This window comes from Caretta caretta, chromosome 4 (genome assembly GCF_965140235.1).
Source record: "Caretta caretta isolate rCarCar2 chromosome 4, rCarCar1.hap1, whole genome shotgun sequence".
NCBI lineage: Eukaryota > Metazoa > Chordata > Testudines > Cheloniidae > Caretta > Caretta caretta.
In genome coordinates this window covers 48,904,321-48,923,346 of record NC_134209.1, presented here as the reverse complement: position 1 = coordinate 48,923,346, position 19,026 = coordinate 48,904,321, and the positions used below count along the sequence as shown (strand labels likewise).

General features: G+C 39.6%; 1 protein-coding gene across 1 annotated transcript in view; it reads left to right on the top strand.

The window, feature by feature from the left end:
• The window catches only part of PRSS12 (serine protease 12), a 63,455-nt gene extending 44,705 nt beyond the window's left edge, over positions 1-18,750 (top strand). The window contains exons 10-13 of the mRNA XM_048847428.2: positions 273-351; positions 4,810-4,932; positions 14,741-15,021; positions 17,278-18,750. Of these exons, the coding sequence (XP_048703385.2) occupies positions 273-351; positions 4,810-4,932; positions 14,741-15,021; positions 17,278-17,585 (791 nt within the window). The 3' untranslated portion in view covers positions 17,586-18,750. The remainder of the gene's footprint in view (positions 1-272; positions 352-4,809; positions 4,933-14,740; positions 15,022-17,277) is intronic.
• Positions 18,751-19,026: the final 276 nt, after the last annotated feature.

Here is a 19,026-nt window from a genome sequence, read left to right as displayed (position 1 = left end):
CCAGAATGAAATTTTGCTGTAGGAATATGTGATTATTGTTTAATTGGATTTCACTGACAAACTTTGAGAATAATATAAGGTGTGATCCTGCAAGGCAGGTCCTGAGCACACAACGCCCCCTGAGTTCATTGGATGGTGATGGTACTCAGCACAGAATCATGTCCTTACCGACTAAACAAACAAAATAAAATACACTTTTTTTTTTAATCTACCAAACCCTATATATTGTTGCTGTGTGGGAGTTTAAGGCCTAAACCTTATTTTCTGTTTAGATTCCCTTGCTTCTGTTTGTGGATTGAGGTTACTGCATCGTCGACAGAAGCGGATAATTGGTGGGAAAAATTCTTTAAGGTAAATGATATTCAGTACAGTGAAAGTCATTTTCAGTGTAAAATTGTGGGATGTGCAGTTGCCATAAGCCCTCAGCCTTGTTTAGCTACTGATTAAATTTTTTGCTTCTCATGAAATAAATGCAGATTAATAATGTGAATTTTGCCATATTGGGCTTAGTTTGGCACAAAGAACATAATTTTGTTCAACAAGTATAGTTTTTTCCAGGCCAGTTAGAACTGGATGAATTATTCACCCATTAATTCAGAGTGAGTGAAGCTTTGTGCAGCCCCATCTAAAGGTTGCTGTTCCAGCCTACATCTCTTCCTCTGTCTCCTCATCTTCAGTCTCTTTGGGACATCATGGTGCATCATGACCTTTCTCTGACTACTTCTACACTACATGCCACTGGCAATACGTGTAGCTATACATCCACATTGTGGTATATAGCAGATGAACCTTTCCCTGCTGCCTCCCCTCTGTCAGAGCCTTTCCCAGCGAGCAGAATCTTTCCTGCAATGGATGAAGAGCTCCAGCAGTGGGGAGCTGCTGGAGTGTTTCTCTGTGGCAGGGAAGAACTCCAGTAGAGGGAACTGCCAGAGCCTCTCTTTCCTGCCAGAGCCTTTCCCGGTAGCCACAGTCTTTTCTTGCCGTGGCAAAAGGTTCGAGCAGCGGGGAAGCACAGCTTGGGACAGCAGAGAGCTATGGAGGGTATGTACTCGGGTACATACCCACATCCAATTATGCAGACATTCCCATGAAGCCACTCTGCCTATAGTCCTTCCTGTATAGCCCACATGTGGGGCATAGGGGATGGTTTTTTATTTCTAGTGTGTTTGTGAGATATTTGATGTGAATATGCAATATTCAAAATTTGAGTAATTGGTTGGACACATAAATCACATTTCATGTTTCAATTTCTTGATCGACTGTGCGGAACTCTTACAGACAGATTTCCAGTGGGAAATCTTAGGATTATGAATTTAAAATTTGCTTTATGTGAATACTTTGTAATATGCACGTCAATTTTGTTTTCTGAGTTAACATTCCTGCTGGTGAATTTGTTCACTAGAATATTCCCAGAAAGCACACACAAAGAGAGCAGGAACACATTCAAAGCAAATCTGAAGACCAGATCAAAAAATAATCATTGATAAATTTTTGCAGTATTTACCAAACTCAGTGTCAGATATTGCATTTCAGTTTTGGGTACATTGGAATTTTATTCTTTAATCAGTTTAAATTACTTTCCTTAGACAAACAGCCATTTCAGTTTCTCCTGAGAAGCAAATCCTGAATAGCTGTGAACCATATAGATGGATCTGTGGGTCTGCTATGCATTTAACAGAACTGTAAAAGGCTAAATAGCATGAAAGGAGGTTGGGTATTATTAACGCTTTAAAAACATCATTTTTCTCAAGTAAATGTACTTCTTTGATGATGAAACAGCTGTAAAATAAGACTTTGCATTAACTGGTAGTTGGTTCTTGGCCATATTGGTATATAACATGCTCCCATATGTTCACCCACCCACACTTGTATAACTGCAAATACAGATAGACTTGTTTTCTTAATATTTGTGAATTATGACAACCACAAAGACTATTCATAATATCTTATGGATACAGGAATAAGGAACAAAGTATATGGAATGTGATGGTGAATGATATAAAGAATATTATAAAGCCTTCATAAAAAAAATGGTGTGTCCTGTTTAGAATACTGTGCACAGTATTGGTCACCCCAACTCCAAAAGGCTATTGCAGATTAGGAGAGGGTTTCAGAAAAGAGCAACAAAAATGATCCAGGGAAAAACTGACATATGCAGAAAGATTGAAAAGCCTGGGATTGTTTACCTTACAAAGGAGACAAATAAGAGGGGATAAGCATATAAAAAATAAAGAATAGTATAGAGAAAGTAGATCAGGAGATTCTGTTCTGCCAGGTTTCAGAGTAACAGCCGTGTTAATCTGTATTCGCAAAAAGAAAAGGAGTACTTGTGGCACCTTAGAGATTAACCAATTTATTTGAGCATGAGCTTTCGTGAGCTACAGCTCACTTCATCGGATGCATACTGTGGAAACTGCAGAAGATCTTTTTATACACAGAGACCATGAAACAATACCTCCTCCCACCCCACTCTCCTGCTGGTAATAGCTTATCTAAAGTGATCATCAAGCAGGAGAGTGAGTTTGTGGGGGGGGGGGGGTGAGAAAACCTGGATTTGTGCTGGAAATGGCCCACCTTGATTATCATGCACATTGTGAGGAGAGTGGTCACTTTGGATGAGCTATTACCAGCAGGAGAGTGAGTTTGTGTGTGTGGTTTTTGGAGGGGGGTGGGGGGGTGAGAAAACCTGGATTTGTGCTGGAAATGGCCCACCTTGATTATATACACATTTTAAAGAGAGTGGTCACTTTGGATGGGCTATTACCAGCAGGAGAGTGAGTTGGGGGGGGGGGTGGAGGGTGAGAAAACCTGGATTTATGCTGGAAATGGCCCAACTTGATGATCACTTTAGATAAGCTATTACCAGCAGGAGAGTGGGGTGGGAGGAGGTATTGTTTCATGGTCTCTGTGTATATAACGTCTTCTGCAGTTTCCACAGTATGCATCCGATGAAGTGAGCTGTAGCTCACGAAAGCTCATGCTCAAATAAATTGGTTAGTCTCTAAGGTGCCACAAGTACTCCTTTTCTTTTTCTTCTGCCAGTATCATACCACAAGAACAAGGGGCTAGATTATGAAAATAAAAGGTGGGAAATTCAAACCAATAAAAGGGAAAATACTTTTTCACACAATGCATTATTAGACTGCGGTACTTAGTGCCACAGGACAATCATTGAGGCAAAGTATTTAACAGATTCAAAAAGGGATTGGGTATTATATGGATCTCAAGAATATCCAGAATTATCATAACTAAGGCTGTGAGTCTTTCATGGAGGTCACAGATTCTGTGACTTTCCAGGACCTTGGTGACAGCTGCAGCAGCTGTTGAGGCTGACTCGGCGGGGCCCCAGGCAACTGGTCCCGGACACTGTCCCGGAGCAGTGGCAGTGGTGGTGGGACCCTGGGCCGCCCCACAGCCCGGAGGAGCAGTGGTGGGGCCACGGGCCATCCCCTGGCCCAGAGGAGCAGCAGTGATGGTGGGGCGGCCCAGAGGCAGGTGGTGGGGCCCAGGCTGCCCCCAGGAGCAGTGGCGGTGGGGCCTGGGCCACCCCCCAGCCTGGAGCGGTGGCAGCAGGGCCCCAGGCCGCCCCCACCTCCAGAGCAGTAGCAGCGACAGGGCCTTGGAACACCCCCACATTCCCCAGGAGCAACAGCATCTCCCCTCAGCAGGTAAGATTTAGTTAGGGGTATTTTTAATAAAAGTCATGGACAGGTCACTGGCCTTGACGTTTTGGTTATTGCCTGTCCGTGATTTTTACTAAAAATACCCATGACTAAATCATAGCCTTAATCATAACTAATAACAAAAATTTTGAAAGGGATATCAAACCTCATGCTTCAGGTTTTAAGTCAATTTTTAACTATTAGAGACCAGGGCAGATTACCCTACTTTCCTCTGAAGCATCTGGTACTTGCTAGTGTCAGACACAGGACGCTGGACTAGATGGAACACTGCTCTGATCCTGTTTGTCAATTCCTGTGTTCCTGTATTCCTATTCAAATGGATAGTTTTCAAAATTAAACTAGCTGCTACTTATATTCTGGCTGCTGTTCTCTCTCTTCCCTTTTTGCTAGTTCCATCTATCTATGGGAAGATGTAAGAACTGAATCTTTTGATCCTACTGTCAATTCCATCTTTATAGGGTTGGGAATATGTATCTTTGATCTGCTAAATTGTTTGGATTTATCTTGAATAGATGAACACATGTGAAGAGATGAGATGGAGCTAATCCGTGTATTTCTTGTTGTTTCTGCTTTTCTCTTAATCCCGTTGATTTTGAAGATTTGCTTTACATCCAGTCAAGGGCAGATGGAGAAGTTAGCATTAATGGGAACAGAAAAGCAGATTGGGAGTTTTTCATGGAACTCTCCCCATCCTCCACTCCCAGATTTTTGGCCTGGTAGCCTTCTCCTCACAGTTGCATATTTTTATATGGTAACTATTAGAACTGCTAATCTCTTCTCTCACTTGGATAATATTTGGTGGAGGACACAGATCGTATGTTTTTGGCACGAAGGATGTATTCTGAGAAGGGATGATTAAACTGATTCATAGTGGGATGAAGTGCTGAGAGAGTTCGATGTCCCAGTAGTCTGTAAACTAACCTTGAGGGTTGTTGAATGGAATTCTGAATGCTATACTAACATGATTAAATGGTCTCCCAATTGTTACTCAGTAAATAATGTGTCTTAAGTTATTTAAACCAATGTAGCAATAGTGGCTCTACACTCAAGACAGCTTGCCAGTTACCTTTACTCTTCCATTTTGCTTAGTACACTAAAAGACATGACTGATTTATTCTCTCTTTAGGGGCGGTTGGCCCTGGCAGGTTGCCCTCCGACTGAAATCATCTCATGGTGATGGAAGACTCTTATGTGGTGCCACACTCATCAGCAGCTGTTGGGTGATCACTGCAGCACACTGTTTTAAGAGGTAGTACTACATGATTAACAATGGGATACATTTCCAGTACCACTGCATTGCTACCATTTTGAGGCCAGTGGGAATGATACAGAGGCAAAACCCCACTCTTGCCCACCAGTATATTGAAAATTGTTCCCAAAGAGACTGACTTCTGTTAAAAAAAAGTTCAGTATTTAACTCGTATGTTAAAACTATTCTTACTCCCACATTCTAGCACAACACAAATTGCATTCATCACTCAACAGATTTATGTTCAGAATTTCACCATTTCCAGAGAAAACCTTTATAGAGAAAACTTCAGACTTCCCTAGCATAATCACCTAAGGGGCCTGGCCCCTCAAAACACCACAGTGTACAGGTATCTGTTAACTTGGCAAGTTGAGGTGAGAACAAACAAGCACTTGGACCCTGTGTTGTATTTTGATGTTCTGTTTGGTAAGGCACAGTCAGCTATGAAATTTAAGTGACAGTTTTCCTGTAATGTTTTACAGACTACCTGAGCTGACCTCTAAGACCCTCTCTTTGATCAAAACATTCTTCTTATTTTGTGGAATCTAAGGGAAAAGTAAATTTGCATCTTGCCCTTGTCTGGATCTAATTAGTTTTTCTTATTCCTTCAGCCAGGCTGACAACAACTGCCTTACTCTCTGGTTTCTTAGTGTACAAAAATTAAGTATTTTGTAGCCATCTTAAGGATTCCGCCAGCACACTCAGGGAAGCTTTAAAACACCTTCAGCCAAATACAGGGGTGAGTCTACGAGGCTCTAAGCTGCTGTAACTTACACCTTCTTCCAGCTATTCAGCCTACTGTACAGTAAGTTACACCACCTTCAGCTCCCTTCCACCCACTTACCACTTGATATGTAACTAAAGCTCCCTTACAAATCATCTCTGAATTGGTCTGTTCTATTTCACCACCTACATTAAACTGTCATCTAACTTTTCTATATTTATTCTCCCATTTTTGCTTTTTGTATACACTTTTTCTTTTTTACGATCTTCCTGCTCAGTTTCTTTTGTGACAGCCCAATCCAATTATTTGTAACATCACAGTTCACTGCCACTGAAGTTACTGCAATGTCACAAATACTGATTTAAATAGCAAGGAGGTGGATATAATAAACAGCTGTGGAGAAAGCTTCATTTTGAGACCAACATCTTGCAGCAATGACTGGGAAAGAAATGTAGAATAACTTCATAATAATTATAAGGAAGTTGGCTAAAATTTGCCTAAGTGTGCTGGGAGCAATTTAATTTCAACCTTTGGCCCCTTCTTTTTCCTCACTTCCCACTACAAAAGAGGCAGGAGATTGCTTTCATTACAATGAATGGAAATTGGTACCTTTTTTTAGAGGCAGCTGCTCAACATCTTTTCATTTTCATGTTTCCAGCAGTCATGTGGGACTCTTCTTGGTAACTGTTCAAGCCTTAATGGCCAGACTTCGTTCATTAAATCGCAGACTCTTTCCACTGAGATTCAAGCTGTTTTTGTTGTAGAAAATGAAAGTGCAAAGTCTTGGGTTTCTGTCATTAAAATGACTATAAACTGACCTCTTCATGCCTGTTCATGAGTCCCATGGTAATAACTAAGGATGAAGTTAGCAGAGCATTTTAGAAAGACTTTTGATAGAGCATTTTATTCAAGGCTTGAAAACAAAGCTCTTTCTCTCTCTTTCTCTCCTGTTATTGAAATCTTGTCTAATAGTAATTTGTGTATTTCACATTTTGGACACATGGGGGCAGATTCTTTACCCCATCAGCACTCCACTAAGGCATAGCAGAGAAAGGGGAAGACAGGAGCAAGCCAATTGTGGCTCCCTGATCCTCAGCCACCGGCCAGGAAGCAGCTCTAGCTTACATCTGTGGAGACCTAGGTGATGCTCTGCCCCCTCCTTTAACTTTCCAGTTTGCACATGTCTTGTCCCTGGAATGCCCAAGGCACACTACCCCATTCCCATTTTGCTGGGGTTGTGGCGGGGACAGAGTGGCAGAGCTGCCACCATGATTTTTCTGACAGCAGAGAGTTCCTGTACCCAGGGCAAATTCTCCAATGACTATCTCTGGCTAAAGATAAAAAAAATTCTAGCCTCATGGTGTCCCCCACAGTCTCTTTACCATTCCTTGCATCACAAGAATAGGCATCCACGAGGTGCATTTTTCAGCTTTTCTAATCTGTTGTAAATAGAAAAATTGATATTTTCCCTATAATATCCTTCTGTCCCCATGTAGCAACTGAATTGGAGCATCTCATCTTGGGTTGAATCTGAGCAAACGCCTCCATCGTGAACTGCTCATTAATATGCAGCTGAGCAAGGAAGCACATAAACCTACACACAGATCTTCAGTGAGGACTGAAACAACTCTATGGCCCAAATTAATCTCTGGTATAATTCCATTGATTTGAATGGTTGCACTAGGGATTGATTTGGCCTTCTGTGTCCGAAATTTCCATTTATACAGTGCTTACTCTCGCTAAAGCCTATCTGGGAAAGCAAGAATGCAGAGCCTTACAGTGAGAATGATAGATGAAGGCACATGTAGCAGTTAGCAGTAGATTTAGTGTGGAGAATGTATTAGCCTCATATTGAGTAGCCAGGTAAGGAAGAATTTTTAAACTAGTAGTGCTGTTTTAGGACTATCTTTTTGAAGTCTCAAGGACCAGACTGGGGCCAGATGCTTCTTGTGCATGTAAGAGGTGGAATATCCAGCTGGTGGGCACAGTTACAGCCTCTGGCTTCTTTGTATCTCAGGTGCTCCCTCATGCACCCCTGTGGCACAAACCACTACAGCAGAAGCAGGGGAGGAGACAGGACCATATACCATCCCCAATGCTCCCCAGTACACATGTTCACAAGTTGGAGGATCTGACCAGCCCTCAAAGGGAATACATCAAATCCCTTTTAAGAATTACAGCAATGGGTTCACTCCCCATGTGCCAGGATGTTCCAACACACAGCAGTGCTTAACTAGCCTAAAGGAATCCAATGCTGTTCGTGAAAATAAATTAACAAAGTTGTAGGCTTGCTTTACTCCACACTTTTCTCCAGTAGTGTTTCCACTTCCATCTTTAATTTTTCTCTAATTCCAAACAGATGCAACTTGATTTTGATTCAGAATTACATCACTGTTTGATATTATTTTTCTTGATATCCTGCCCATTCTATTACAAAGTTTTGCCACAAGCTGTCATAGCAGCTGAGAACTCAGGACAATTTGCAGTTCCGGAAGTAACACATTGCTAGATCCAGGTAATTAAAAAGATGAGTCATTCAGTAAAAATGAAATGATAATGACCACGATGTCACTTTAGGAGTACATTAGGTTACTTGAACACTGTACTTCCTTCATACTAGACCTAAGCCCTTCTCTAGCACATTCTAGCTGAGGATCTCCAAGTGCTTTTTAAACATTAATGAAGTAAATTTCCCCATATCCCTGGGAAGTTAATATTAATCTCATTTTACAAATGGGGATACTGAGGCACTGAGCAGCTCAATGCCCGGTGTCACACTGAAAGTTAATGACAAAGTTGAGAATAGAACCCAGGTCTTCCAGTCCCAGTCCCTTCCACTAGACAACTCCGCCTCTTTTTTGTATTGGCCCATGTGCAATGTTTAAATTTGACAAAATGTGTAATTACGTTCAGAGTTATTGGAAAGAACAAAAGATCATTGTCTACAGATCAAAGTCAATTCTGAGCAGTCTATACAGGACTTGTGTGAATGCCTGTACACTGGAGTAGGGTAAATCAGTATTCAGACAGCTCATTCAGCCCCAGTCTAGAAGCACTGTAGCTAATTCACACTTCTGTGCATTTGTATGAGAAGATGCCTTTCTCACCGTGTTACATTTTATTGGAAATTACAGTTTGTTATTCAATCAGCCTTCTTGAATCTCCTGTTTTTCACCATATTGCTAAAAATTAACAACATCCATAACACAAGCAGCAAGCAGTGCTCAAACTAAGGAGAATGCAGTTCCTCTTGTTATGTGAGGAAGATGAGCTTCAATAGGCAGGGGAAAGAGGACAAAGAGATAAGCAAGTTTCTCTAGCTAAATGTGTACCAGCTGAGCCCCAACTGGCAGTATAGAGTCCAATATCAGAGATCATAAACCACTTTCCTTCTTGCTGTAGTGCTGGTTTAGCAATTAGAAGAAACATCTTTTAAAATAATGAGGTTCTTATTGTTAAACCTATACTGAAGGAAGAAAGAAAGCAGTTTGATGTCTGACTTGACAAAGCCCTGGCTGGGATGATTTAATTAGGGTTTGGTTCTGCTTTCAACAGGGGGTTGGACTAGATGACCTCCTCAGGTCCCTTCCAACCCTGATATTTTATGATTCTATGACATTAAGTCATATCGCTGGTGTCAGATATTTAACACTATTCTGACCTCCAGCAGATTTCAAAATAGTGAATGCAGTGACAAACATTAGGGCACATACTCAAATTTGTGCACTATAATGTTGTGGGAAAATCCATATCTACAAAATGCAACTGTAACCTTTTAATTTAAAAAAATATTCTGATTCTACAACATAAGAGGTGCCTCTCTCCATTTGAATTTAGAAGGTTAAATTTCCATTAGGTCACTGAAAATACACCTGAAGAGTATATGGTTGCATTCATTTGTATGCACAAAACCCTTATTTGAATGTACAAAATGGGTGCATGGGTGGACAAACACCCGTTTCTGGGACAAACACCCGTAATAAATGATTATTTTCCCAAACAATTACCAGTATTACATGGGCAACTATTCAAGGGTTTCATTCAAGCAGACAAAAGTATAGCTATAATTTGTATGCCTCTGACTGATACACCAGGCAAATTGCAGATATTTACTTTTAATGCTCTTGACTCTGCATCTTTCTATCCTAATACAGTAGGGACATTCAGACATATATTAATAAAATCACTAATACAATGTTTTCTAACTTTTATCAAGGATTATCTGTAGCAGTATGTTTCCGTGTATAGGCTTCCATTGGGAATAGAGAGCTATTAATGGCAATGAGATCAGCATTTAAAAATACAGGCCCTGAGGCAAAAATCATTGGACTATCTAGCGTTGTGTAAGTGCCAAAGGAAAGAGCATCTTTTGCTAAACTGAATAGGCTCACATATTGCGTTATTTGGTTTCCCGAGTGAGATTCAACCAAATGTTTATATATAGTCCCAGAGTTATGAAATTTGAGCAGAGAAAACAAGTGAGATGTCAATAAAAAACAATGTATATTCCATTTTTGTAGGTTGTGGTTGCATTTAAGTGAACATATAATCTCTTATATTAGATCACACTTAAAGAGCCACTTACTGTTACAAAGGAGAAATTCTGTATCAGTTTCCTTTGTAGATTCTTAGTTTCTTCAGTGAAAATTAAAAAAGTTGGCTAGTATGTTGGTAACATCAGCCAAACTCTTATCCTGTGAGTATGTAAACTCACTCACTGGGAGATGTGACACTGGAGGAAAAGTATTTGGCTGCCAACTTAATCCATTCCAGTGTCAGGATACCCTTTACATTCCAAGCATTACATTTGTTCTGTAAATAATCTCTGTAAGAGTGAAGGGAGACTGTGCTCAAACTGTGCAGCCTTAACCATTCAGCTACCTTGATCTTGTCCAGCTTGGTGAGCTACACAGGGATAACTGTGGAGTTATTTCTTTGGCAGGGTGTAAAAATGTTTCTGAAGAGGTATGTTTATTCTTCTGTTATGATAATTTCACAGATGAGAAGTAAGAAAGATGAAATGGAGTTTGACTTTGATAGTGTTCCAGATGCAATGTACATCACTGTGGAGTGTGTTCCATCAACTTCAAGTGGGAATAAAATCAAAGCCTTATAAACAGAGTGTGAAAAGCCTCCCAAGCAGTCTCATTACTAGGGGTGTCATATACTAGCACTCAGCCTCAGGCATTTTCATCAAAAATGAACATGGCTCTGATTGACTTAAAGAGCCCTTGATTTGGTAATGTCACAACTCATAGCCTTTTACTGAGTTTACCCTGCAACTGATACAGAAATCCTTAAGTCACTTTCCAGAACGTACCAACATTACTTCTGCAGCTTACTATCCTATGCTCCTTATAGTGATCAGGCAGCAAAGACTGCTCATGTGCTTAATGAATTACTTCTGCACCTTCATGCAGAGATGGGCATACCATGATTGAACAAGGAAACCGATTCATTACGTTGCTAAAATTTTCCATATTTTCAGGCTTACTAGTATTTTTCACTAATAAAGCACATGTCTATACATGAATATGTAGGAGCACTTTGAGCTCTATAGTTTTCAAGAAATATTGCTGAAAAATGTGCATACAACCCATGCTTAGTCCATCTTTGGAGCTCATTTAACATACTTGTATGTAAACTACAGTTTCTAACAAGTTCCCAGGCAGCATTAGCAAACAAAACCCATAACGACTCTCAGGTTCTAGAGCCACAGCCAAGATGTACCAAAAGATGTACCAGAAAGATGTTTAAGTTTCTCATATAAGTCAAGAATTGTGAAATATCAGAAAACAGACAGAATATGAAGCTATGTAAGGCAGGGACTCTGCTATTTAACACAATTAACCTATTGTAGCAGTATATATGTAAAAATTCAAACTATACTGTGATCTCAAAGTGCTTTATGAAAGAGAGTATAACAGATGGGGAAAATAAGGCACAGAAATAGACTTGCCCAGGCTCACACAGGAGGGCCAACAGTGAGAACTCAGGTCTCCTGATTCTCAACCTAGTACCTTATCGCATTGGTAATGGTTGTAGTAAAAAGGAAACATAGGAAAAGACATCTGAGACCAGTGTAGAACTACACATCAGTGATACAATAAAATTAGAATATAGAGGTTTTTAAAAGACCAAATTAGGCCTACTGCTTTAAAACACAACAATTATCACTCTATCTGCTTTTACTTAGTGTGTAATGCATTGAAGTAAAGACCATAATAACCCAGACATCCAAGAACACTGGCTAAATCAGCACACCTGAGACTGACCATTAACTTACATGCTGGATGTAGTGACTCAATGCAGTCAATAGATTTGCCCTGTTTAAAATAAGGTATGTGCTGATCCAGAAATGGAAGAGTGGGATTCTTCGTGGGATTCTCAGAGCAGGAAATGGTTAGCATTACTGACAGGCTGCAGATGTCAGGGATTTTGACAGCTCTGCTTTGATGCAGAATTTTGGACTTTACTGCTGATGTCATAGTTCAGATGATGTATCATGCTCCAGAAACCAGTTGTGGTCTAATGGACTTTGTTATTGTGGAAAATCTCCTTCAAAGCAATACCAGAGTAAATACCATATCTTAGGGCCCAATCCTGTTCCCACTGAAGTCAGTGGGAATTTTGTCATTTATTTGATCAGGCACAGAACAGAACCTTAACGTCAAATAGACACTTTTATTACTGGAGAAACCATGAGGTGTTTAACAGTGAAGATTTAGAAACTTATTAAAATTTTCATTCGCTGGTGAGAGGTGCCTTAGAAATAAGATCAGCAAACACTCAAATATGCTGGCAGGGACCAAAAGCTTCTGAATATACTGAAATAAGACATCAATAAAGGGAGCACTATTTTTTCATCCCTTTATTTGAAGGGACACATTCCTGTTGTTCCTGATGATCTTTGGCATTAGCATTAATGCTCAGAATTCTCCAAGGACACTCCCTAATGAAAATGGATCTACTGCTAAGATATCAACAGATTGATGTTTTGTTGTCTAAACAGTAAATTGGGTATTGCTAAAAAGATACCTGCAAATGTGGAGTTTTGTTTTGTTAAAGACCTTTCAAATAAACCTAATAAATCCAAGCTGAAAAAAAAAAGAGGAAATTTCTTCATTAGTTTATTTTTCAGGGATGAGATTATTAAAACTTCATCAATAGTATGTTCTGATCATACAGACTCACAGGTTAGTTTTTCTGAGAGTATTTTAAGAAAGATCCACGTAAATACAAGATCAGTTTTTACAACTCTGTAATCTTCAGCTATTATGGGCCAGCTGCAATTTTTTGGATTGTAATTTCCAGCCACAAAGGAAGTACAGTGTAGTGGATAAGAGTATTACGACGAAAGAACAATATTAGTATTGTTAAGGAGGCTTTCTGTTAAAGACTTTCTCCAGTACCATAAAGCAACCTTCACATAAAATGTAGAAAATACATCAAATGATGATGTTGCAATTTTAAATAATTCTTCCTGCTTAGAGCAAAACGTAATAAATATATTGGGCCATATCCTGCTGGACTTTCTAAGTTTTTACCCAGGTTAAACTCCCACTGAATTCCACAAGCAATACAAGTTTTTCTTGAGTAAGAACTGAATGAGGCCTGTAGAATTTGACCCTATAACATGTCATTTTATAGGGGAAGGCCAGGAAAGCAGCCTGAATTTAGAATTAGAGCTGGTCAGGAAATTTTTGATTATTTCATCAGAAAATGCTGATCCGTTGCAACTTTTCCTGGGAATGTATCAGTTTTGACTAATTTATCAGGTCCAGGATGGAATTTCTGCTCAAAACCAGAGAAAGAGATCCCAGAATAGCTGACGACCTGGTAATTAGGGCTACACATCTGGGATGTGGAAGTCCTAAATTCAAGTCCCTGCTCTGCCTGACTTGACCCTAGGTTTCTCACATTCTAGCTGAGTCCCTTAACCACCAGCTATCTTGGGTAGATGTTTCTATCAATCAAAACATTTTGAAAAGTCTGATATATCCCACTGAAGAACAGGAAAACATTTGAAATCTCAAAATTTTTTGCAGAACAAGAAAACCTTTTCCTGCCCAGCTCTAATGATAACAGATACTCAGTTCTATGACTATATGCTGCTCAGGACCAGCCTGAGGGACTCAGCCTTTTCCTGCCTACTCTTGAGGAAAGCTAAGTACAACCAGGAAACAGTGAGACCCTGGAGGGCATGAAAATTTCCAAGTGGAATAGAGGGTATGTGGAGAGAGTTTTGAGAAATCTCTGCCTGATATTTTTACACATTTATGTTGAACTATTACATGTCCTAGTTATCTATTTACTATAAAAGGGACTTCTCAGGAAAATAGTCAAAAGGCCGTGTGATTTTAGATTAGGGTTAAAAAAATAATAAAAAAACCCAACACTTCCCCAGCCTAACTAGTTTTCTTTTTCTGGAAATAGCCCTGTGAGCCCTGTAAATCCTAACCCTCAACAGTACTAAACAGATATCAACAATTATGATCAGGTGTGGGATATCCCACACAAGCAGCTGCCTGTGCTTGAACAGCCTTCAGGTATCTGGGGACATGGGTCCTTTCTGCCTTCTATAATTTTTCCTCTGCTCTTTCATTAGTATAACTTTAGTTAAGATGCGTAGAGGCCTTCATGCTCAGGTGTCCCCCAAAAAAGTGTTTAGTATTAATCAACATTTTCTTCATTCAAGGCTGAATTTTACAGTTGTTTTCCTTTCATGAGTTTATTTGGGAGTATTGCAGTACTGTTTAGTCTTTACTGGTGGTTTTATATTGGATGTCATAATTATTTTAGGTTTTATTGGTCCCTGCTTGTTCTTTTAAAATAATTATCTACTCTAAAAATGAATACAGGAAACTTTCATTATCTGTATGGCTCAAAGCAAGGAGAATGCACCCTTTGGAATTTCAAGACACTTCTGAATTTCACATAACCATTGTTGAGATAATTGGGTTTACCACTAATAAAACTATTTTAGCATTGTCATCTATATGATTAGTAAAGAGACACTTTGGTCAGTTGGTTGTCTATTTAGGTTGCAAATTTGTGTGATGTGAGCCCTGGTCTCATCCTCAGGTATGGCAACAATACTCGGAACTATGCCGTGCGAGTTGGGGATTATCACACGCTGGTTCCTGAGGAGTATGAGGAGGAAATTGGAGTCCAACAGATCGTGCTGCACAAAGAATACAGGCCTGACAGCAACGACTATGACATTGCGCTAGTGAGGTTGCGGGGACCAGAAGAACAGTGTGCCAGATTCAGCACCCATGTCTTACCTGCATGTTTGCCACTGAGGCGAGAGCGGCCACAGAAAACTGCCCCCAGCTGTTACATCACTGGGTGGGGTGACACAGGTGAGAGTGATTTATATATTAATATACCCAAATTTTCCTCTGCCTCACCCACAACAAAGATTGACTATTTCTTAACCAGTTGTTCAATTTGCTATTTCTAATATGCAAGGTGGAATGACTGTACCAGGTTCCCTCATTTTAAAATAGGAGAAAAGCTTTTGTTTGCTTGTTCTCTCCCTCAGCCCCTCCATCATTATAGAGGAATAAAAGCACTAGTTTCTTTTAATTTAGTTTGTGCTTAAAAAAATAAAGAAGAGTGGAGCTGTCACTAACCTTGTCTCTTCACTCTCCCAGACTGTACAATGAATGACATTAAATGGTACTGTTAAATCATCCACTCACTCCTACAGCCTCCTATCAAATGGGAGCCCACATATTCACACCCCTTTAAAAACACAATACCAGCTCTGCCATATTTAGTCTTATTAATGAGGACCAGAAATGCTTTTACTGATTTATTTAAATGACACCAGGATGTCAAATGAAAAATGGCCACAGCACGTATGTAATGGAGAATCAAGCGCACTTTCTTTCTCCTCTATTGCTGCCACTGCCATTTTCCAAATCCCAAATTTCAGCAGCTAGATTTGAGTGAAAAAGATCCTACTGAAGATGCAGGGGAGGCAAAGCACATTTACAATCAAACTTGGATAACTAGCAGGTCCTGTTACTTCACTGAGTGCGGATAGGAGTTTCTTCTCCAGAAGGCTCTGTTCCTTTGTAAATTAATAACCATGTTTTACTTTTATGTTTTTATTGGGTTCATGACAGTGCAAAAAGAAGCCAACTTTTTAATCCTTTAATCTTCTGACTCATTAAAATTGGCAAGAAAATGTGGTTAAATATCAGTTCTCTCTTTTTACATTAATTAATCTGTGTGCATGTATGCACACATATCTATGAGAGCATACTGAAAATACGGAGAACTAAAAACTGGGAAGAAAGGTTTTCAGTACTGTGTATGTTTTACAAAAAAACCACACCTCTTAGTGTTTTATGTAATTCACTGTATAAGAGCTCTGAAATAGTACCACTAAGTTTAGAACTTCTATTTAAATGGAAATACTAGCTACTTCAAAACTTACTTTAAATGCAATAAATTACATCATTGCAACATTTACTGAGATTTTAAATGTTCTCTGCAATCAAGTTTGTTGTGCAAGGGTAATTAAGGATTTTTTTAAAAACAAAAAATGCTGCTGTTGTCACTTTTTTCAACTGAGAGAGAATCATGAGGCATGAGATGAGTTTTTATGATGTGTTACAGAAAAAATATTCAAATAACTTAAAATATGGAATCTTACTTGGACCTCTACTTCTAAAGTGAAATAACCATTTGGGCTATTCCAAAAATTCAAACACATATATATTTACATAAAAAAAATCTTTTGAAATTATTGAATTTGAAGATTTGCCGCTACTTACTGCACCAAACATTCAAAAATGTTCAGCCTACACAACAATCTAGTTCCTTCTGAATGAACTTTATTAGAGACCAGTATTTTATTTTGACAAAAGGAGACTGAAAATATGTTGAAACAACACTGAGATTTGAGACAGAACTTTTGTTTAATTAAGTGTGATGTTTATGAAAGGTGCTAGACTGAAGTCTGTTCATGCAGTGGCAGTGCTAACTTCTCTACCTTGTCTCTCAATTGTAACCTTGAGGAATCATTTCTTGGGAGAACAGGGTAGAATGGTCTCATTGACTTTAGTTTCTCAAGGAGACTTATCGCATAGTGATGGTAATTTTTTGTAAGAGCAGATTTATAGTTGGCTAACTGTTTACTAGGAACTAGACTGAAAGCATGAACTCCATTTGATATATTAACACCGAGTAGCTTGCTAGATGATAAAGACTTCTGATCATTACCAAATAAGGTGGCTTTGAACAGTGACCTAGAGATGAAAATCCCTTCTGCCAATAGCCGCATAGCCATTCAAACCATCTAAGAATAGCTTTCCCACTACATTTAAGTATTACATCATATATTTTTGTAGAATCAATTACCTAAAATGTAACAAAAAAATCCTGTCTTGTGAAGTACCTGTGATACAAGTGCTGCTAAACCAAATGTCTTTCTTATAATTTGCAGTCTTTTGAGGGAGTTGAGGTCTGCATCCTTTTCACCTTTTTTAATTAATGCTGTAACACTGTATAGTAATATTTAAGTCACATTAATAAATGCAGTTAAATCATACCTGATTTGGTGATCATAAGTTTCTCAATACCAGTTATTTGGCCTTTCTTTACAGGAAGGGCCTATTCAAGAACATTGCAACAAGCTGCCATCCCCCTACTTCCTAAGAGACTCTGTGAAGAGCGTTATAAGCGAAGGTTCACAGGGAGGATGCTCTGTGCTGGAAACCTCCAAGAACAGAAACATGTGGACAGTTGTCAGGGAGACAGTGGTGGACCACTCATGTGTGAACGTCCAGGGGAAAGCTGGGTTGTGTATGGGGTTACTTCCTGGGGTTATGGCTGTGCAATCAAAGACTCTCCAGGTGTCTATACCAAAGTCTCATCCTTTGTACCCTGGATAAAAAGTGTGACCAAATTGTGATCATCCCGACTCAGAAACAGTAAGCATTAATAAAAGGAAGTTTCTGAGTCAGACGGGGCAGCTTGAATAGCACAGCCAATGCACAGCTGGGGCCCACACTGGGTGGGAAATGGACACATTCTTCTGTTTTGCATGTTTTTATTTTTGTTGAATCAAGGATGCATATTCACACTACTTGTACAGTTACAGATTAATGTGAAATTTCCTTCATGTTGAGCAAAAGTTTATATTTGTATGGAAAAATGCAATATACATAAAGTTGGAGGGGAAAAGGGGCCAACATTTTACTCCAATATTGGATTGGGACAATTTGAGAGTTCAGTAGACTAGTTACTCCCCACGAGAAGACTGCACTGGCATTTATGCTTCAGGTTCCTCCCAGAATTACTTATAATCCTCACTTCCAGAGTAACCTATTTAGGTCGATGGTTGCCCCACTTAGAACTCCTCTAATTTTAAAAAAAGGCATTGTCCTTCTATTCTGTCTCATCTGTGTTTCAGGTATCAGCACAGCACAGGCTTTGCATGCACAGGTCACATTTGTCACTGGATCATTCTTAGTAACTCAGTAGGTCTACACCCTTCACTAGAGCAGTTTGATTGCAAGACCTGCCATTAATTATAACCCAATTCTTCAGAACAAATGTCCACACAAGTTAGTGTCCCCCACTCCCTGAATAATGCACCATGTCCAAGTACAACTGGTCAGTGCAGCAGGGTAGAATAAAATTCCTGCAAATAAAGTGCCCTGTACACCTTCGTGTGCCAGATTAAAAAATAAAAGGGGGTGGGGGAGGTAGGGGCATATTTGAATTTCTGAAACACAGAGTATCTTCATTTAAAGAAATGCCAAAAAACAGGGCACATGCTATTTTTGGTGAGAATTACATTGTCCTATCCTGACATCCACTACTAACTATGGATGCACCAAAAGCACTGGCCTAAAGGATACAGAATAAGCCAAAAATTTTCCTTGAATAAAAATGAAGGTTACTTACCTATAATAGGAGTTCTTTGAGATGGGTCTGCATATTCACACTTATAGGTACTCACTGCCTTGTGGTGCCTTACAGCAAACACCTCTTCCAACAGTGTCAGCTAGAGCAGTAGCACCTTAGAGACTAACCAATTTATTTGAGCATAAGCTTTCGTGAGCTACAGCTCACTGCATCGGATGCATACTGTGGAAACTGCAGAAGACATTATATACACAGAGATCATGAAACAATACCTCCTCCCACCCCACTGTCCTGCTGGTAATAGCTTATCTAAAGTGATCATTCTCCTTACAATGTGTATGATAATCAAGTTGGGCCATTTCCAGCACAAATCCAGGTTTTCTCACACTCCGCCCCCCCCCCCCCCCCCCCACTCACTCTCCTGCTGGTAATAGCCCATCCAAAGTGACCACTCTCCCTACAATATGCATGATAATCAAGGT